Source organism: Terrapene carolina, unplaced genomic scaffold (assembly GCF_002925995.2).
Source record: "Terrapene carolina triunguis isolate 2854851 unplaced genomic scaffold, T_m_triunguis-2.0 Scaffold136, whole genome shotgun sequence".
Lineage (NCBI taxonomy): Eukaryota > Metazoa > Chordata > Testudines > Emydidae > Terrapene > Terrapene triunguis.
Window position 1 is genome coordinate 9,458,057 of NW_020664487.1, and position 22,844 is coordinate 9,480,900.

Sequence of the window (22,844 nt, forward strand, 5' to 3'; positions counted from 1 at the left end):
ATGTAATGTAAGCCCCCTATGCATATGTTCCCACCTCCAAGAAACAAATGTGTAGGACTTTACATAGCCATTTTAGATCAAATAAATAAAAGGCCATCAGATTAATAAATTTATGGTTTTTAAGGCCAGAAGAGGGACCATTATATTGTCTGGTCTGACCTCCTGTATACCAGGGGCCGGAGCATTTCATCCAGTGATTTCTGCATGAGATTCAGTATCTTGCAATTGGTTAGAGCATCTCTGTTAGAGACATCCAGTCTTCATGTAAAGATTTCAAGTGATAGAGAATGCACCACATCCCTAGGGAAATTGTTCCAATGGTTAATTACCCTGTCTAAAAATCCGCACCTTATTTCCTGTTTGAATTTGTCTTGCTTCCACTGGATCTTGTTATGTCTTTGTCTTCTAGATTAAAGAGCCATCTATTATCAATAAGGTTATGATTCTGTCCCAGGGGCTTTTAGTAAAAGTCCAGGACAGGTCACGAGCAGTAAACAAAAATTCATGGAAGCCCACAACCCGTCCCTGATATTTACTAAAAATACCCTGTGGGGGAGGGGACGACAGTCAGAGCACTGCTGGTGGCTTGCAGCTGTTCCTGAAGCAGGGGCTGACCCAACCTTGGCCGCTGTGCCAGTGGCCTGGGGACCACTGTTCTGGTGGCCCTGGCACCGGCCACTGCTCTGGTGACTCTTCTGGGCCCACTGCTCCTGCTCCACCGGCACCAGGGCTGACTGCCAACAGCTGCTCCAGTCCTGCCGTTGCTCCTGCAGGAAGGGCTGACCACTGCTCCTCCAGCCCAAGGGATGCTGACCCGCCCCCAGCTGGTACTCCAGTGGCCCTGGGGCTGCTGCCCCAGAAGAAGTCCTGGAGGTCCTGGAAAGTCACAGAATCCATGACCTCTGTGACAGAATCATATCCTTAATTATCCGAGATCTTCTCCCCATGTAGGTACTTATAGACCGTGATCAAGTCACCCCTTAACCTACTCTTTGCTTAACTAAATAGATTGAGATTCTTTAGTATCTCCCTGTAAGGCAGGTTTCCCAGATCTTGAATCACTGTAGATCTTTTCTGAACCCTTTCCAATGTTCACTGTCCTTTTTAAAATGTGGCCACCTGACCTGGACTTAGCGTTCCAGAAACAATGTTAGCAAAGGTTTGCATTTGTTCTTTTAGCCACTGCAGCACACAGAAAGCTCATGTTCAGTTGGTTCTTTAAATAACATGTTAGATGAAAGGGGGGCAGAGGAAATTGTATTCAATTGCAGGTCAGGAAAAATAACTGTTATGATATAAAACATCTCAGAAATACATGCTTACTCTGATGGGTTAGTGGATAAAGTATCCATCATCAAATAAAATATCCCAGTGTTTCTTCACATCCAGATTTAGAGAGACATTTAAGGCCAGATTCACAACTGCATTACTTCTTTTACACCAGTGTAACTCCGTTGATTTCTGGTGCAGTGCAATGGTGAATTAGGCTTCAAATAATAAAAACGTAACTAGATTGTGGAATAACAGTAATACGTACTCATATATAATTTATCACCTATATTGGATAAGTACTTAACAGCAGTCATAACAAACTCATTCATTTTCAGATATTATTCAGTACAGTGAATCAACTCTACTGAAAGAGAATATACAGCCACGGTGAGGCCTTTTATATCAGTTAAATAATATAAGACTACCGAGGATCTTTTAATTAAATAATTGCTCTTTGTTCTATCAAGATGGATTGCTTCATTATTGGGATCACAGCAAAACCCATCCTGAACTATTCATGCTTTAGCTACATACAACCTTTGGTAAGTGCTAATCTCCTGTGTCGCACCTATGAAGTGAGGGCAATCCAGAAAGGAAGTGCCGAGTTAGCCATTAAAAATATAATACCCTGTACTAAGCTGATCAAAGAAAGCCACGTGGGACCAGATTCAAAGGTGGTGTGAACAAATTACAGCTGCCTGCCGGGTTTTGAGGCCAGCTTTTCCAAAGAGCTACGCACCCAACAGTTGCCATTGTTCTCAATAGCAGCTGCTGGGTGTTGAGCCCTGTTGAAAACATGCCCTCCTCATTTAGCTGCCTAAACGGGAGCTGAGCGCTTTAGAAAATCCAGCCCTTGCTTTTCTTCTGACATCCTCTGGTGATAAAGATGTCGCACTCAGGACTGCTAGGAAGAGACTGAACTTCGTGTCAGTGTCTGTACAGCACCTAGCACCTGATCCATGAGCAGGGCCCCTCGGCGCACTGTGGTAATACTAATACTAATGACTAACATTTCTGTTCCTGCCCACGGTTCCGTGACATTGGCAGGTTATTAAAGATCAAGATCCCTGTACCATTGCAAGGGTCATTCCCTACTGTCTAAGTAATTTTACACCTGCACCCCTAAAGGGAGACAGAGGGATATGCGAGAGCCCCCTGCCCCCTTCCAATACACCGATCGCCCTGGCAAGGGGAGTAGGAACAGGTGGACATTTCAGTACCCGCTGGAGGTGGGCATGGTTCTGCCCTGCTCCCAACCCAGGGCTGTGTCGATGGGTATGTCTATGCTGCAGTCATGGGGGTAATTGCAGCTCGAACTGAAATACCCGAGCTAGCTTTAAGGTCACTAGCTTGGTGAGCTAGCAGTGTGAGCTTCAGCTGCCAAGGAGCCTGGGTAGCTAGTTGTGGGGCTGGCCTGCACTGACAGTCACACTGCCACGACTTTACTTTTCCAGGCCCCACGCGAGCTGCATGATTGCAGTATAGAGACACCCTCTACCAAGCGGCTACGCCAGTGCAAACCCCTAGGATCCATGCACTACACTCATGTAAAATGCAGCGTGCACTAGTGTGAATTACTGCCAGTAAATCAGTGGATTAAACCGCAGAGCCCATTTTTGCACTTGTGACTACATTGCGGGGCGCGGGGAGTGAATCATGTACTGAGACTCCATTGCAAGTTTCCCTTATCTATGCAGGCCCTTATTGGCACAATATAGCCCTGAATGTTTGCCACCATGTGCATGCACAACACACAGGCACAGACCTACACAAGTGTGCATGTGCCCACGCACACATACGCAGCCGCCTACTTTCCTCTTCCTGCTGTCTGGGAATAGCAGAAAAGTCACACAGTGGCTTGCTGTGCCAGCATCTGGTAATGGCTGACTTTCCAAGGCCTCTGCTTCTGCCGAATGTCGTTAATGCAGCTCACGGCAAGCGGATTGAGAGGACCTATCCGTTTATTAGGGGAATATAATCATTTAAGCCTGAATAAGCTTCAAGGCCTAATGTGGCTGTTTGGCCAACAGAAATGAGATGTAAATTTGTGCTGAATAGCTACTGATTACAGGAAGATGATTAATGCAAGATTTGAAATTGATTTATGGGTGCAGTTGTTAAGGCCTAAGCCATGAATGTAATATTGTGTATGTGAAAAGCTTTTGGGCAGATTAGAAAGCAGGGGTAAAATAGTACATTCTCTGCAGGGTCTGATACATTGTATAGGCTTGCTATAATCTGGCACTGCACATTGTATGCTGGGACATTTGTTTGGCCAGTGTGTGTATAATTGTATCTGCAACATAAGGAGAACTAAAAGGTTAATCTGTTTTATTTTCATTAAATGCACTCTTCGGTCAAATAAGTTTTCTTACTGGAAACTTTTAAACTCTTTTTTTTTATTTCACTCAGAGAATATGAGGTAGCTGATGATAATTATTTAGAACTTGAGTTGAGCTAATTAGTGATTTCACCACTTTGCAAGAGCTAAAGTTTGGAGAAATAAGGCTTGTTCTGGGGGAGAAGTATCTTTCTCAACATAAGCTTTACAAAGGCCCCAAAGAGTTAATAGTGAAAAGATTCAAATACAGATTTATTTACTCAAATGTCAGAATATATGTTGGACAAATAGATTTATTTGCTAAATTTCAATTTTTAGGCATTATGGTCCAGATTTTCAAAAGTACTCAGCACCCACCAATCAGGAGGCAGATTTTTAAGAGCACAGCTCCCATTTAGGTGCGTAAGTAAAATGGCTGATTTTCAAAATGCCCGGTATTCAGCCACTTCCCTTATTTCCAGTAGGAGCTGATGGGTGCTGAGCACTTTTGAAAATCTGGCCATTTTAGATTTTCAAAGCCTAAGGGAGTTAGATGCTTAAATCCCATTGAATTTTGATGAGCTTTTCAAAGACACAGCCGGGAGTTAGGTACCTATCCTGCTGAAATATTTTTAAAAGTCCCACTAGGCACCTATTTGCCTCTTTAGGTATATTTGAAAATCTGGCCTGAGACTTTTTGAAAATCCAGGCACTTGTTTAGATACCTAAAATAGGCATTGCTGTGTGGCTGAGCTCTTGAAAATCTGGTCCTATGAGTCTTTGTGTAGTAATCTGTCAGGTGTATGCAACACATTCACTATGTCATGTATTTAATTGTTCTGCAAAGATCTTTATAATAAGCAATGAAAAGTAATGTGCTTGTGCTGTCTTTCCGACTGTCTCTCATGCTGATCACCCTGGTATTTGAGCCCTGGTGCTAAATTGTTGTTAGGATCGTACCTTTAATCCAAAGAAGGTGCACACAGGTTTTCAAACCTTTTCTCTTTTTTTTAAAGCTTGGGTTGACAATAATGTACTCAGCGTGCTTTGTTCTTGGTCTAGGTCAGAGCCTTCTCTGATTAGAGATCTGGCACTTCTTTTGTTTTGATTACAGTCACCTCCAACCGGGTTCACCTCCCATTTGGATGATGGTTCTGACAACGTTGATTGCACATATAAGTAAGCAAAGTGTGAGCAAAGCTTTCGGTCTCAGGACTAAAGCACCAGAAGAAACCGTCTGGGAAAAAATGCATTGTTAACACCTGGGTGTAATGTTACTGAGCATGTATCTCCCAGATGTTATAGTTTAGGGTGAAGGTGCCTTAAAAAAACATTGAGGTTGTACACCTATCCTTTCTTATTGTGGGATTTTTTTGTGTGGCAAATTATTATTGTTTGTTATCTACATTGACATCTAGAATCTGCAAGTATTTGTATTGGTTGTTAACCATGGCTCGTGAGCCACATTCGACTCTTTTACAGTTAAGCACAGCTCACAGAGCCCCCCACGCCTCCACTCCACCCAATTCTCCACCTACCAGACTGCAGCAGAGGGAGCTCAGGGCTTCTCCCCTGAAGCAGTGTGGTGGGGTAGGGGCTTCTGCTCTGCCTGGAGGGGGGTCTTGGGGCTTCAGCAACGTGGGAGCTGCCTGCTGGGACTCGGGGCTTCAGCAGGAACAAGGCTGAAGCCCCGAGCTCTGGCAGGCATGCTTGACTCTCGAACTTCTGAAGATCATTGTATGTGGCGCAGAGGGGCAGTAAGTTTGGCCACCGCTGATCTATTCAATGGCACTAATTAGATTCAGTAGCTGTCCAAATTTCTGTTCCATTCTACATGTCTTACTTTCACCCTCAGTAGTACTCACATGAGAAGAACCTCTGACCTCAATGGAAATACTTGCATGAGCAAGTGCTACTCAGTGTTGAATAGGTGTTGCAAGATCATCCGTAACATGAGTTGGTAATCTCTGTGTGCCAGTTTTACAGACACATTAGTCTAATAATATTTTTGCTGGTCTTGTGGCTCTTGAGTTACTCAGTTTGCATTGCAACAGATACATATGATTTGCTGTAACATTTTCCCTTGGTTCACGTGTTTGATCAGATTTTGTGACAGAAAGGTTGTAAGACAGTCTTCCAGATGGGAAACTTGGGAGCTACGGAGAGGAACAAAAGAATCAGAACTGCTGGTTCCCTGCTCATCCCTGCCAGCAACCAACAAGGCCAAGGATGAAGAGAGAAAGGAAGAGGGCGAGGAAGGAGAAACCAGGAAGAGGGCGAGGAAGGAGAAGGAAAAGAAATCTCTCCTGCTCCCTTCCAGCAGTCAGAATGAAGGGAAGAACAAAGATTTTGGCCTGGATTCTTCACTGTTCGCTTCCAGGGTGTATTTGAGGAACGGAGGGCAGTGGGCACAAGGAAATAAATGTCTATAATTTCATTTAAAAAAACCAACCACCACAACCCAGTGTATTAGAAGAATATTTAGTTTATAAAATCAAGCACTCAGATTTACAGTTGCCTGTGTAACCTTAATGCTTCCATTCTGTGGACTGAGTAACGTAGAGGCAGTGTTGCCGATTCTTGCAATTCTTTTTGTGAATTTTGTGATATTTTGTATTTTTTAAACCCCCAGCTCCTGGTGTCATGTGATTGTGAGAAATTCCCATCTTACATTACAAAGAAGTAAGTGTCTAGTCCTCATGGTTGTGGAGAAATGTGACCCAAGTGCATCATAAAGACTCAAAAACTAGAAGGCAAAGAAAAAGAACCCCGCATTTCAGGGTGTGTGTGTGTTGATCTCATGATTTTAAAGTGAAGGGCATGATTTTTGGAGGAACCTGATTCACAGTACTTGAACATTTGGGGATGGTGATATTGTAAAGGTCTTGTGGAAAAAATAGCAAGTGGTCATGTAATTAAAGACTGTGTAATGCACATGCCCAGAGAGGGGCGAGTGGGTTGGGTGCCATCCAACTCACATACAACATGGTTCCATTTTGTTGTGGAAATGGGGCATGAACCATTCCCCCAGCCTGTGCTAAATCTTTGGTTTGTCCAAAGGTTCAGCATCATGTAGGGACATAAAAGAAGGTCTCTGGTTAAAACCTGCCTTGAGAAATCTCAGCGTGGAGTTGGGTAGCCTTTAACGTGGATTTAAATCTTGTTTTCTCGGTCAGCTTCTTTGCCACCCTTCTGTTGCAGATGTTTTTTCAGATGCACTTATGGACAGTTAGAGCCCCTGAAAGCAGCCTCAGTGAGAATTTACTCAGGAACTTGAAATATATTCCTCTCTTTATTTATTTAAGTCTGCTCTCCGCCAGGCAAGCCTTTTCCCTTTGAAACCTAGCACACAAAAGATGGCAGGGAATATGTGAGCATTCGTTAGTTAATATAGATATCAGCTCTGAGGCTGACAAACCGAATCTGAGGGAATGGTGAAACCCAAGGCACTGTCATCAGGCAGTAGCGTTGGCTTTCTTTGTAGCTGCAACTTTGTTTTTCCTGCCTGCAGGATCCCGTGCCCAGCCTTTAAATCATGTTGTGTGCGTCTCCTCGTCGGAACGTGCAAAAGAAATAGTGTGGTTGTGTTAGCCAGGACCTTTTTATCCACACTGGTCTATAAGAAGCAGGTAGGGAGCAAAGGACAAGGGTACCACCAAGGCGGCTGCCGAAATGGCAGGCATGTCTGAAGGTGCCAGTCTTCTGGGAGTATTGGTAATTGCTGAAGTGATTACACAAAAATAGGAATCTCCTGCTGAAAGAGCAGTGCTACTGAGAAGTGTGGGGGCTGGCAGGGGAAGGGTAATGAGAATCCGAAGCGGCAGGCTGTTTTCAGCATCCTTCTGAGTCCTGACTGAAATGCTAAACTCCTTCCCTGGATGATTTTTGATATGCCACTGGCGTGCCATGAAATTATAAATGGAACACAAGTTTTATCAAGCACTTAGGATCGGTTCTGACTTACCCGATTTAAAAAAACAAAAACAAAAAAAAATCCTTTTTGGGGAAGATTAATCCAAATTACAAAAAAAAAATATGACCTGGGCTTTTGCAGTTCTTTTATTTGTTTTAAATTGTATATATTCCAATGGTTTAATATTTTATAGAGTTGTTTGTTATGACTCTCAGTGTGCTGGATGTGAAAATATTACACGACCCAAATCGAGTGGATTTCAAGCTAGGATTCCCGATTCATTATGCGCCTCCCCCCCCCCACCTTTCAATTTAAAGATTTTGTGTCCGATTTATTTCTTTAGGAAAAATAATCTTTTGAGGCCTGATCCAAGCCACGGTGAAGTTAATGGAAAGAGTCCCATTGACTTCTGTGGGCTATGGATTAGGTCCTACCTTGTTTTGAGTACAGTATGTACTACACACGCTTTGTTTCTTTGACTATAAACAGAATGGATCTAATGAAAGCCGGCAGAAAAGGGTTAGGAAAATAGTTTAATTTTTGATATTCTCTTCTTTTAAACTAGAGAAATTGAGGAGAATGTGCTAAACCACCATAAAATATTCTGCTGCTATTTGTCTTCACACCCCTTTTTTTAATAAGGCCAAATTCTTACCTGAGTGAAAAAAAATGATTAGATCCTTTCTTTACTGTATGCCTTTTGTGCATTATGTCCCTTTGCCTTAACTAAGTGTTGTCAGCAAGAAGAGATAAGAAAGTTAATTCCCGAGTTCTAAAGTTTTTTCCTCAATATCAGACCTTGGAAAAAATGTTTGGAAGCTGTGTGACTTCAGGGTTGAAAGGATTAGATTTTTATCAATAAATGTTGATTTCACTTTGCACACACAAACCGATAAAAAATATTTCCCATGATGATGATCGAAATTTACAGATAGGCAGCGCCAGAAACTCTTTATATATTTCATATAAACTCTGTAGATCTGTTTACATGTGGTTTTGACAACTGGTGTTTTACTGGTTATAAAGCATTAACTTTGTGGATCTCCGTATCTATTGTCATTACATAATTATTGTCTGACTCCACCATTCTCATAATTATTGTCTGACCCCACCCAACTCATTTTTTTCAATCTTCCCTCAGAGGTCATGTTTTCTAGACCTTTCATCATTTTTGTTGCTCTTCTCTGGACTTTTTCCGGTTTGTCAACATCCTTCCTGAAATGTGGTGCTGGACACAATATACTCCCCTTCCAGTGCAAAGTTGTGCAGGCTCGACCTCAGGCTGCTGTCACGCTATATCTTTAAGGAAGCCACTAGTTCCCATGGCTAGTCCTGTTTAGCAGAACCCTTCCACAGAAGTTTAACTTTAAGCATGAGCAGTCCCATCGACATAAATGGGACTAATGTGTTTAAAGTTAAGAACATGCCTAAGTTGTTCTGAACTGGAGCCTGTGACCAGTGAGCGAGTGGTAGCTCAGAAATGGAAGGGAGAGGTGGCCAACATGTTTTCACCTTGCCTGGGGATCTACATAGAATGGCACTGTTTATCCTGCAGATCTTTAAGCCAACTGCATCTGTGCTCCTTGTGATCCTGTGGTTGGCCACCACATTTCCATCCATCACCTCTGCAGTGCCTAGAAACCACACATGGGACATTACTGCTATCCAGAGCGTTAGGCAGCACACTTCCTTGGAGAGGGGAAATGGCTCCCAACCCCAACATTCGAAAATGATGAGTCAGGACCCCCAAATCACGAGATGTATACGTAGGATAAGTGTCAGGTTCTTTTTATTTGCCACCTAGTTTTTGAGCCTATTTTGAAGTTTTTCTCCAAAACCAGGAGGAATAGAATCTCTCTTTTAAAAAAAAGTTGAGATTCTCACATAATCACATGACCTAAGAACTGGGGCTTTAAGAATAGCATTAACTCTCCTTAACCCCATGACAAAATGGCAAAACGCAGCAGCACTGCACATTGGCGTCTGACTGAATAGCAGAGTGGCAAAGCAACCTCCATGCGTCTATGCCTGTGCATTGCTGCAGCCAATGAGAGCACACAGAAACAATTGTGTTACCACTTCCACAGGCTTCTGCAGTGCAGGAGGCTATGTATTATTCTTTCCCCTCATCTAACCCCAGTGAGGTTGCACAGGGTATACACCGGAGGAGAATCTGCTTGGACAGATTTCCTGTTTTTTGAACTTTCTAATACAGTAGCTGGAGGCAAGTTTGCAGATGGCTGAAAAGGTACGTTTTTGCTTTTGATTCTGGAAGATATGGTCAGTGAAAGTGACATTAGAGCTATGTTGCTGGTAGCAGGAATAGGTGGTACACCTGGTAGGGTAACCAAGGTCCAGGCCATTTTCAAATGAGTCTCAAGAGATAGAGGAAAGTCAGACTAAGTTGCCTTACAGTGAAGTCACTGAGAACTAATGAAAGAATGATTCGGGGATACCTACACCTTATTTGGAAGACACCGCTTGCCATTTAGCAATAATTGCGACACGTGGGATTGTCACGTGCCTTCCCTAGCGTGATGTTCTGGAAGGGATGTACACTGTCCTCATAACAGTGTTCACAATGTCCCAAACCAGAGTTCATGCACAGAATGACAATCCTGATCCCAAAGGGGAAAGGAGCAGTTTGCCTGAGAAAAGTTCTGCGCTAGGAAGTAGTGCTTGCATCTTGCCAGTGTTGAGCTGGAAGCTATTGATCGGTAGCCAGCTCCTAAGGAAATGACAGAGATTGCCCTACGTTATGTGCCTGAAAGCGCAAAAGTGTGGGGAGGGAATGGGTTTTCTGTTTGATTTGAGTGCAGGAATTCACATGTACCCAAATTCTGCTCTCATTTGCATCAGTGCAAGCTCTCTGGAGTCACTGTGGCTGCATTGCTATAACTCAGGGCAAACTTTGCCTCACTCTAGGGTGGGTATGAACAGGTGGGTTATCTCTGCAGCTTTCAGATGTTCAAAGCAAGGGATGTGAGCTGGACTGGATCCTCCTTTGCAATGGAGAGAACCTCAGGAATGGCTGGGGTGCAAGAGTTCCCATGATGCTTTTTTTGCCAGCCGCTGTTCCACCTTAGGCAGGAGAAGATGGAGTTGAGCGGGAGAGGTTAGATCCCAGGGATCTGTAGGAAAGGAGAGCCCCAAGCTGGCATGTGCAGAGCTGGCCTCTCATTGTCATCCCTATGCTCCTTATTCCTCATGGCCCCTTTATGAGCTTGATGGATGCAGTGACGCGTCAGCCGCAGAGAGTGGAACCATTCCCAACTCAATCCTGACTCGGATATCCTCAGAGTCAGCAACGGACAATGGGGAGAGGAATGTCTGGTGCCCCTGCTCCAACCCACCCTGCACCCTACATCCCATGGGGCTCCAACCCCACAGATCTCTGGTGGAGGCGAGGGCCCTCACTTACCATGGACGACCAAGATCTGCTGCAGGATTGCTGCTGGCACAGTTGACTGAGTATACACAGTGCAGAGGGAGGCGAGTGGGAGCCTAGGAACATAGTAATTGCTTTACCAGATCAGAGCAGTGGTCCATGTAGGCCAATATCTGAGACTGATGGAAGTGATCCAGCTGCAGCTGCTTGGTTGTAAATTAACAGGGCACTCTCTGTTTGTTAGCCTTCCAAGCAGGTTGCAAGGCCCAGAAGGAGTTAGAGGTTGGTTTTAGGTAGGAATCTGATGGGTTATGTGGAATGCCTTTGGTTTCTATGGGGGAGTATATGATCAGGAAAATGTATAACTGGATGGCTGAGAATACTGTCCTGATAAATGTGAGGTTTTCTCATGGTGTGTGTTACAGTTTGGGAGGAAACTGTAGCTCTGGGTATGTACCAAACATATGGGGAAAAAATAATTTATTAGCCCTTTTGTATTTAAGGCAGGCTGCACTCAGGGCCTGTAACTGAGAGCCAGCAGTATGGGGTGGGAGTGGAAGCAGACCCATCCATGGAAATGGAATGCCCAGGGTGGGAGGGGACCATGCATCAGGGAAGGATGCAGACGAGGGGAAAAGGACCAAGTGACAAAGTAATGTGTGCAAAGGGGCAGGGTGAGAGAGAGATGGATAGACTAGATGGGAGAGGGAGAGAAAATGAAGTGGGAATAGAGACAATGTGATGAATTATTTTTCCAAATGGACTAAACCCTGATCGCATAAGACTCAGTTTAAAATACATCATTACTTCCCTAATGTTATGTTTCCATGTAAGCAAGTCACTGGGCGGCCACATGAATGTGGCATAATCACCATATGGGAACTTAGGCGGTCCACGAGGCAGCCAATGGGATGGGAGGTAATCAATGAGACATCCAGTTCAAGTGGGGAAGATTTGTTCAGTCACCAGTGGAAGGGGAGGTGGTCCATAAGAGCCCATAGGAGGAGAGGTGTCTACGGGGATGTGCTCCACACTCTGAAAAAGTTTGAGATCCCCTGTCCCATCTTATTGTCCTTGATGCTTGTATGGCAGCCCTCCCCCAACAGTGGTAACATGTTTCAGGTTCTTATTTTAGCTTCTCACTTATCACCATCAAGCAATATGGAGTCGTACCATGTGCCCCTCGATAGTTTTAAATGAAGAACCCGAGGGACCAGTGTCTAAGTTTCTCATGATACTTTTCTTGTGACTGAAATTTTGAACCTTTTTCTCATTCTGTAATTTTTTTTTTAAAAAAGTAACAACCCATAGCAGTGCATCATCAAGCGGTGACTCCTGAAATGGCACAGATTGAAAGAGGTATTGCCAGTTTGTGTATGTACTTTAAAATTAGCACTTGAACATGAGGCTGAACTGTGCTGAGCTCTTCAGCTTGTATTTTGACTTGGATCCATGGTATCTTTTGGCCTTTTCCTTGGCAGTCTGTGTGAACTGAATGTCCCCATATTGTTGGAGGAAAGGGCAACTCTAGCTCCTGTTAACTCACTAGCTGAAGCCTACTGAACATTTCTCATTCAGAAACAGGTCTTCTAGAAATCATTTAACATGAGGCCATTGAAGTGTGTTTGTGTTTTCCTTCTTAAGGCTATTAAAGACTTAGAAGAAACATTTAGCACCAAATTAATGTTGCATTTTTGTTTTAATCCTGCAGATAGCATTGATTGATATCTCAAAAATGTGTACTGCAGAGAGGAATTAAAATGTGTCATGCAATTTTTCAGTTCTGCTGTACTTAATTTTTTCATGCAAATACGTTCAGCTGGATGTTGTCGTATTAATGTGGCAAGTTTTCTTTTTCATGAACCGTTACGGAACGTATTTCATCAGCTGGGGCTTCTAGTTTGTTTTTATTCCTTTTCTGTTTGAAGTGCTTTGTATAATGTCTAAAATATTAATCAAGAAAGTCAAGACCAGGGGTGATTAGCCCCTTACGCTTTTTCAGGGATGGATGTAAGAACCAGAACAGTAACAGAATGATTACAGTCTCCAGAATAACAAACAAAAAAAAGTGGTTCACCTAATCAGAGGAGAAATAAAGGGTGCTTTCCTACATGAAGACAGGAATGAAGAAGATCAGATTAAATGGCAGGACAGAGCGGAGTGTGAAAGGTGGGAGGCCTTGATAAGATCTGGATGCTTTTCCCTTGTGGATGTACAGAGATAAGCAGCCTTAACTCATTAGCACTTCCTTTTCCTTTCCATCTCCGATGACAGCTCTATTTTTGATGGCAGGTGGGACCGATGCCACAGATTCTGATCTCAGCTGCAGTGCTGTAAATTGGCATATCCTGACCGCAGTCAATGGAGTTATGCCCCATTTACTTTGCTGCAACTGAGATCAGAATCTGGCTCAATTAATCTATTTCTGCTTGTATCTGCTCTCTTATGTTGTGTTAGCACTTGGAGGAAACAGGAAATATTGCTGGATTTAATTTTTATAGCTAAACAAATGAGCCTTCTATTTCTGTATATTCCCACAACCACAAATCCTAGATTTGTGTAATGAAAATCAGCTTAATTTCACAACAGCGGAGAACCTGAGATGTGGGTGTTCTGAACACCAGTCTTGTGCAGATAGACAATAAGCAACATCATTCTGCAAATTTTCAACACTCCTTTAAGAAGAGCAATTGTTAGAAATTGTCAGATGGTGTAATGGTCAACTGTAGCAAAGTGTAATTACTTGGGAATGGAGCAAATTATACGGAGGGTCAGATGCTCTCTAAATATCATATTCGGGCCTCTACCATGCATCCACTGAAGTAAAATGCCTTGCTCTTCTATACCACTTTTCATCAGTAGTTCTCAAAGTTCACGCTTCACAAAGGAGGTCAGAATTAGTGCGCCTCCAGGAAATGGGCATCTTGAGGCACAAAGACAGGTTTCAGAGGGGCAGCCGTGTTAGTCTGTATCAGCAAAAAGAACGAGGAGTACTTGTGGCACTTTAGAGACTAACAAATTTATTTGAGCAACCAAATACCACACAACAAAAAACGCTAACCCAGGAACCTATCCTTGCAACAAAGCCCGTTGCCAACTCTGTCCACATAACTATTCGGGGACACCATCATAGGACCTAATCACATCAGCCACACCATCCGGGGTTTGTTCACCTGCACATCTACCAATGTGATATATGCCATCATGTGCCAGCAATGCCCCTCTGCCATGTATTGGCCAAACCGAACAGTCTCTATGCAAAAGAATAAATGTACACAAATCAGACATCAAGAATTATAACATTCAAAAACCAGTCAGAGAACACTTCAACCTCCCTGGTCACTCGATTACAGACCTCAAAGTCGCAATACTCCAACAGAAAAACTTCAAAAACAGACTCCAACGAGAAACTGCAGAATTTGATTTGCAAACTGGACACCATTAAATTAGGCTTGAATAAAGACTGGGAGTGGATGGGTCATTACACAAAGTAAAACCTATTTCCCCATGCTAATTTTCCCCCCTACTGTTACTCACACCTTCTTGTCAACTGTTGGAAATGGGCCATCCTGATTATCACTACAAAAGTTTTTTTTCTCCTGCTGATAATAGCCCACCTTAACTGATTACTCTTGTTATAGTTAGTATGGCAATACCCGTTTTTCATGTCCTCTGTGTATATATATCTTCCTACTGTATTTTCCACTCCATGCATCCGATGAAGTGGGTTCTAGCCCACGAAAGCTTATGCTCAAAAAAATGTGTTAGTCTCTAAGGTGCCACAAGTACTCCGGTTCTTTTTGAGGCACAAAGAGGCTTATCCAAGGTCAATGGCAGAGCTGTGAATAGAACTTAGGTCTTCTAAGTCCCACTCTAGTGCGCTAGCCCCTAGGCCTCACTGCCTCCCCAGCTTCAATGAGCATTGTCTTCACAAAGTTTAAGGTCAGCCCTTTACAGCTCCTGCTCCCGGTCAAGGGAACAGTAAAACGTCCACTGATTTCCTTGGTGCAGGAGCTGACCCATAGAGCACCGTGCATACTCAAAAAGAACAGGAGTACTTGTGGCACCTTAGAGACTAACAAATTTATTAGAGCATAAGCTTATGCATCCGAAGAAGTGGGTTGTAGCCCACGAAAGCTTATGCTCTAATAAATTTGTTAATCTCTAAGGTGCCACAAGTACTCCTGTTCTTTTTGCGGATACAGACTAACACGGCTGCTACTCTGAAACGTGCATACTCAGACATTCTTGCATGGGCATGCACACATATAGTAACCGTTCGTTGTCATTAACAGTCTTTTCTAACTATGTATAAACTCGAAACCAGATTCAATGAATGGGACATCATCAACTCGAAAATCGCACTTTTATCAGCCGGCTGCAGTGCCAAGTCACACCTGATTTACGAGTGCCGAGAGAAGGGGGTGAAAAATCTCACTTTAATCATATGTCATGCACATGTAAGGCTTTGTCAGATAGGGGCCTTATTTCGGGGGGCTGCTTCCAGAGTGAGGTGCCACGCACTGAGAGAAAAGGGGCTGCCGCTGGCCCTGTAAGAGTAGATTTGATTGTGTCATGACAGCCACACCCTCACAAGGACAGGGGGCCCCAGTTTGCAGCTCCATGTGCCCAGGAGGGTGACGCAAGCCCTTCGTTCACGTTGCCAGCGTTCCAACCTTTCCTCCCAGATTGGTTCTGACACACAGTGTAACCTGAAATAAATCCCCTGGATTCTGGGGGAGACTGTTGCCCTGTAGGGAGGGGAGCGGGGCCAGGAGGTGAGGGGAAGGCTAGAGAGAACCGAACAAGAAGAGAAAGTGCAGCGAGAGTGGGTATGTCTACACGGCAGTTGGGAGGTGTGACTCCAGCATGGGCAGAGGCCGCTCAGGTATGCACCCAGGGCCCCAGGTGGGCTTCGCAGCTATTCCCCAACCTAACTTTCATCTAACTGGATTAAAGCCAGCTTGGGTCTATCCACACCTGCTGTACTCGCCCACTGGGCTGCCGCATAGACATAGCCAGGGAGGGAGTGGTGGACGGAGGGGACAAAAGGCTCTGCTTACTGTGGTTTTACAGCTTCTCTTTTCAGCAGTCCGGCAGCCCATTGTGTTTTCCTGTCATGTATTTCCTTCTCTTTCATTGAAAATGCATGTCAAAAATTTCATGAAAAAAATCAGCCTGATGATACTAACTTGGGGGTGGTTTCTGTCACCTCTGCCCGGAAATAATACCCTGGTGCTGAAGGCTTCAGACAATATGTGCTATAAACAGACCTTTAGCCTTAGAGTGTATTCAGCCCATGATGTGGCTATTACTTGTTACCAGGGTCTGCCTCGTGTTCACATTATACTCTATGTACTTTGATTTCTTGCAATGAGGCACTGGCCAATATAATCAGACGCAAACATCAAAACTGAACAACCCCGAGAGTCAGCGCCGGCTCTAGGTTTTTTGCTTACCCAAGCAAAAAAAATTTTGGCCTCCCTCCCCTCCCCCTTTTTTGTCTTTTACACATTTGCTCTTTGCCATTTTTTTTGGTTTTGTTCCTATTATTTAGGAAACTGGAGAGAAGATGCAGGGTTGCATGGAAAGACACTGGCCAGTGGAAGAGTAATGTAGGATTTTAATGTTGTCGGTGAGCTTATCACAGCGTGAGACTTTATGTGTTTAAACATACATGTATTATTGTGAGATGCCTCTGACGTTGCAAGATGAAAAAGCAGCAGAGATTGAGCCTGGGTTACTGGAGCACACCAAAGCACCTCGGGGGCTAGAAAGGGGAAAGCGTAGGGGGAAAAACTTAAGGCTCTTTGGATCCGCTTCTCATCCTGAGTCAACTCCTTCCGGTGACAGTTTTCTTAGCCCCAGACCCCCCTGAGCCAGGCTTGCGGCTCAGATCACAGCCTGGAGAACAAAAGCCACAATCAGAGACGGGGCTAAAGAGCAGATGTGTGCACAGTGCGGGGGAGGAGGGGAGGAGCGGGTGAAGTTCTGTCCAGCTGCGCGAACCGACTGGATGTAGAAATACCTGACGGGCAGCATGAGCTCCGCTTCCGGACCGGGACTCCAAACCAGGCTCTTCTCTGCACTGACAGGGGCTGGAGGAGCCTCCGCCACTTGCAAGAGCAGCAGGAGGAGAAGCTGCAGCGGCAGAACCTCTCCCAGCAGCAGCTGCTGCCATGATGGGAGCACAGAGGCACAGCTGCACCCCATCCTCCTGCCCGGCACAGAGGTGCTGGGGGTTTATTCCCCTCCGCGCTCGCCCCACCAGCCAGTTCCTCGCTGAGTCCCATGGTGCCCTACTTTGATGGTCGCGTGGCAAAAAGTGCACCTAGTTGCAAAAGGGGAGGGTTGCTATTCCTGTCCTCACACGGGCTCCCAGCAAAAAAAATAAAAAAGCAGGGGGGCAGAGTGCCGCCCCTTCGAAAGTGCCGCCCCAAGCACATGCTTGGAGTGCTGGTACCTAGAGCCGGCCCTGCCGAGAGTAGATGAAAGAGATCTTAGGAATTAGAGCCTTCCAGGTGAACAGATCAAAAGTAGGAGAAATGAGCAACACTGGAAACATCGTTAGCTCTTCCAAGGCTCCCGTCCGCAGCACCGTATCACTTAGTGGGTTGATCGGGTCTTTAAATGTGACACTTCAGTTGTGAAAAGCAGAGAGAACTTGGATGCTAGCGGAAAGCAGACTTCAGCGGTGTAGAGTGTTATTCTAGGTGCTATCTCTGTGCCGCTTGCAGCTGTGCAGTTGACTAACATTCCTTCAAAGTGGTACATTTAAAAATAATTTGAAATGAGAAACGTTGCTAGACAATCCTCATTAATGGCTTGATTGTGACTATACCTGGTGCCCTGCATAAGAAGCAAGGTGTAGTGGACCATCCCTGGAGTAGTCCAGCGGTCACAATTCATCCCGTTTTGCTCTAGGGGAAGTAATCTGCTATGGATTTATATTGATAGCAGATTACTTCTCTCTTTGCTCTGACTTGCCATATTCCATGCCCCTCTCTGCCCATTCCCTGCCCACCTGTATGGAGGGGAAGAGTGGACCTGAGGAATCTGCTATTCTTCCTGTGCACTGGTCAGTGATGCTGTGGGGTCATGCAGGGAATAAATGGGGGACCCTTATACACCTTCACTCCACTGCCTGGCTGCATAGAGCAAGCCATAGTCTTGCCTTAAATACTGCAACTCTGTTAAGCAACCGCATTGAAAAACCAATACTTAACAAAAGCAACAATAAAAAAGAATTTTTGACCAGTTCTCACTTGTTTCCAAACAGAAGGCCTTACTCAGGGCTTGGCTACACTTGCGAGTTAGAGCGCATTAAAGCAGCCCCAGGCGCCCTAGTTCACGACCCGTCCACACTGGCAAGGCACGTAGAGCGCTCTGACTCCAGGGCTAGAGCTTTCCTGGTACTCCACCTTGGCGAGAAGCATCACGCTTGGTGCGCCTCGGGTGAAACGCCTGGGTGACAGTGTGAATGAGGTGTTGCATTACTGCGCTCTGATCGGTCTCTGGAAACGTCCCATAATCCCCTGAAATCAAGTGGCCACTCTTGTCATTGTTTTGGAATCGCTGCAGGAATGTGGATATCAAAGCAAACCATTACTGTGGAATGCTGTGTGTGAGAGAGAGAGGCGGGGGGAGGGGGAGAAGGGGATCTTCTGCTGTCTGAATTTACAAGACAGCATGCTGACATGCTCTGAGCCCCCCAAAAACCCACTCTCTCTCCCCCCACATACACACAACACACTCCCTGTCACACTCCACCCCACCCCCATTTGAAAAGCACGCTGCAGCCACTTGCATGCTGGGATAGCTACCACAATGCACTGCTCTCTCTGGCCGCTGTAAGTGCTGCAAATGTGGCCACGCCAGTGCGCTTGTAGCTGTCAGTGTGGACACACAGCAGCGCTTTCCCTACTGCGCTCTACGAGGGCCGGTTTAACTCACAGCTCTCTACATCTGCAAGCGTAGTCCTGCCCTCAGTGGCCTTTATGTTCAGTAGGAATCTGTCCTCTGACTTCGTGGGGCATTGGGTCAGGCCTAGGGTATGGAAATCATTTTAACATTCTCATTTCTTCCAGCAGTGCAGCTCTCTTGCAAGAAAGTTAAGATTTTTAGGGATTTGTGGCTTGCTTGCTTTTTTTTTTTAAGTAATCCTCTCTCTTTTTGCACAGTGGGAAGAAATTGGTGAGGTGGATGAAAATTATGCTCCAATACACACATATCAAGTGTGCAAAGTAATGGAACAGAATCAGAACAACTGGCTTCTGACTAGCTGGATCTCCAATGAAGGAGCCTCCCGGATCTTCATTGAACTCAAGTTCACTCTGAGGGACTGTAACAGTCTTCCAGGAGGACTCGGGACTTGCAAAGAGACTTTCAATGTGTATTACTTTGAATCGGACGACGCAGACGGAAGGAACGTCAAAGAAAACCAGTACATCAAGATCGACACCATTGCCGCAGATGAGAGCTTCACAGAGCTCGACCTTGGAGACCGAGTCATGAAACTGAACACCGAGGTCAGAGATGTTGGGCCTCTGACCAAAAAGGGATTTTACTTGGCTTTCCAGGATGTAGGTGCCTGCATCGCCCTGGTGTCCGTGCGAGTGTATTACAAAAAGTGCCCTTCCGTTATACGTAACCTGGCCCTCTTTCCCGACACCATCACTGGGGCAGATTCCTCCCAGCTGCTGGAAGTGTCGGGCTCGTGTGTGAACCACTCTGTGACCGATGAGCCTCCAAAGATGCACTGCAGTGCAGAAGGGGAATGGCTGGTGCCCATTGGAAAATGCATGTGTAAGGCAGGGTACGAGGAGAAGAACAGCACCTGTCAAGGTAAGAATTTGCAAGGGAAACTGGTGCTCTGGTTTTGCACGACACACATCTTGGGCCATATTTGGGTACGCTCCTTCACGCTGCAGAGTACCATATGTCATAGATCATCTCACTGAAGTCAGTGGACCTGGTTCTCATTCACCAGAGCCATGGAAAGAGGCTGTAATTTACTCCTCGTTAAAGGCTCTTTCCACTGCCAGAGTGCTGTGAGTGTGGAGAATCTGCTCAGTAGTGGTACTTGTGGCGTAACGTGCTATTCGGAGTGAATGAGGGGATCAGAATCTGGCCCATTATAATGGTTTTATATATATATATCTATTTAACTTTGGCATTTTCGGATGATAAAATGTTTAAAGGTTTGTTTTCTCCCTTCTGGATTACTGCTTGGAAGCGTTACAGTTTGTTTTCAAAATCAAGACATAATTTATTATATGTAAATTAATATAAATCTCTCTCTCTCCTTTTAGTTCTCAGTAAAAAGCAAGAAAAGGGGAGTTTCATATAATGGGAATTGTCTACTTTGTCTTGCAGTTGCTTTGTGGTGCTCAGCTGTTCAAAGTTAAAATATGATCTTAGACTCGGATCCGGAAAAAGCTCCCACATGTGCAGAACTTTGCTTACTTCAACCATAAATACATCTCAGGGTCAGGGCCTTAGCTAAGACATATATTTAATGGCAACTAAGTATCTTAAAAGAGGACTTTTAAATAAATCCAATATAAAACAATGTAGAATTTGCTGGAACATTGTTGTATTATAACACGCTTGTTTGTTTTTTTTAAATTACACTTCAATTTTAAGTGTATAATAGGTGGTTTATTAGAAAACTATTTGGTGATAACACAGACAGAAGGCCATTTCAATGCAATTTGTGTTTACTAGTGGCTTTTTTGCATTATTATTTGTAAATTGTAATTTGAATGTGCATACTCCCTTGTAACTTGAAGACATTTTCTCATTCTGGCTGCTGGGCTGCATGTTGTTAATGGTCTGTTGGTGTGTAGGGTAACCTCCCTTTGAGTTTACAGACCATGTTGAGTTCGCTTTCCTCCTGCCTGAAATAAGTGTGAGTTTGTGGTGAGTAAGGAGAGTAGGACATGTGCCCATGGTGGGTTCTCGTTGGGTATGTATCAAACAAGGGTCCTGATCATGCAATTGTTGATCACACAAAACTCCACTGAAGTCTTTGGGAGAAACCCAGAGATAGCTGTTGTCCCTTTTACAAGTCTCCTAGAAGGGAGGGAGTAGAGAAGTTTACTTTTGGGGGAGAGGTCTTTCGTTATAAGGAAACCTTGCTTTTACTAGTGTAGCTTTAGCGCCCTCGTGGCCAAGATGGAGGCTTCTCTGCGGGCAGCTCTGGCCAAGAGAAGGCGTGCACAGGAAAAATTCCTTTCACCCCAGGGGCACCTGTTCCAAAAGGGGCCATGTTTTCTAAACCCCAGAGGGGTTACACTAGGATGTTCCTCTCTCTGAACACCCCGCAGATACTTTGTTCCTCCCTTGCCCTGATAATGAATTCTCCACCTGTGGCGGAGGTGCGTCTGGCTTAGCATTTGGCACAAGAGGAACCAAGCAGCACCAGCCAAAATGGAGGAAATCTTGATTGCTGCAGGCAAGGGAATGTAGCCAGACATACTGGCAAGAACCTGCCTGCCTGCTAAACATAAATTGCCCCAAGATAGCAAGCACTGATTGGGCGCCATGTGATGGGCACTTCCGCTGGTTACTGAGCCACTGATTCCCCTCCCCTCCTGCACTCACTGCTCTGTTGGCTACCAGAGCTGCTGCTCTGTTCTGCTTTGGCTTTATTGGGTCTTTCCGGGCTGCTGTCGTCAGCAGCAGCCGTGAAAATTATCCAGACTAACAGCTACCGACTTTAAATAAACCAAAACCTTGTCACTGGCCTTGAAAAGCTGGCCAGGGCCACAGAGAAGCTGTAGACCAGGGCAACCTCTCGTGTGGGTGCAGTAGAACAGTATTAGTATCATAGTGCCCCTTCCTGTAGGAGAATAGCTATGCCAGTATGAACACTTTTATGCCAGTGTAACTGCGTCACAGTAAGGAGGTGGCACTGCTTTAACTATACTGGTATAATTAAGCAGTAGTGCTCAGTCCTTAATTCCCTTGCAAGTCAGAGGCATTTAGGATCCTGGGGCGCAGATCCTCACTGGTATGTAGGTGCCAAACTCCTGCTGAAACCAAGGGGAGTTGGATGCCTACATATCTCAGAGGATCTGGGCTTGAGCTTTAATGTAGGTTTGAACTACATAATACAGATTATTTTGCAGCTAAACTCTGCACTGGAACAATACCCTGGTGTGTTTCTACCACAGAAGAACCTGAATGTGTTTATTGGCATTTCCCCTCCAAAGATAACGTTCACTGAGTCATAACATCTTGTCTGGCCAATAGCAGACTACATTATTTTGTTAGAGATGATGCAAATGTCACTCACCCTCACAAACATGAGGGAACAATTGAAATCCCTTCTGTCTAAAAATCATTAATTGGCAATGATATCTTCAATTCATCATCTTGTCATCAGGATGCTTTACGAAGGAGGCACCGACAGCAGCAGCCAAGCAATTTGTATCACTGGGGACATTCAGGCGACACATATGACATGGCTTAATCTCATTATATAATTCAGTTATTATTTCAAATAACATGGGCAGTCAAACAGTATTTATCTAACAAACAAAACTTCTTGTATTTTATACCTCATTCTGCAACTCGGCCAATTTATCATCAGCTGTCACGAGATAACCAGTGATAAATTGTGACCATGTGGGAAAATGCTAGTGAAAAGCCCTGTGCACAAGGGTCATTATTCACATGAATAAATTGCTGCACGTGCGAATAATAAAAATGAAAGGTAGCACTCCCCCTGTAGGTACATTGCTTTCCACAGTATTGATTGGGCACAGTATCCTATTTTTTTTGGCTCGGTTATGTTAGCCCTGGTTCAATGGGTTCTTAAAATCATCTCTGACAATATTCACTTGTCTGTCGTACCAAGTTTCAGTTTTGGTTGGTGATATTTAGCCATTCTTGTGCAGGCCTCATCAGGGAGTGCATTTCAGTTGGCAAAGGGCCAGACCCTAAGC

The 22,844-nt window shown here is 44.7% G+C and overlaps 1 protein-coding gene across 5 annotated transcripts in view; it reads left to right on the forward strand.

Annotated features, from left to right (window-relative positions):
* EPHA5 (EPH receptor A5) overlaps positions 1–22,844 on the forward strand; it is a 333,714-nt gene that overhangs the window by 44,894 nt on the left and 265,976 nt on the right. For all 5 annotated transcript variants that reach the window (XM_026653262.1, XM_026653257.1, XM_026653258.1 and 2 more), the window contains exon 3: positions 19,074–19,737. In XM_026653262.1, the coding sequence (XP_026509047.1) occupies positions 19,074–19,737 (664 nt within the window). The remainder of the gene's footprint in view (positions 1–19,073; positions 19,738–22,844) is intronic.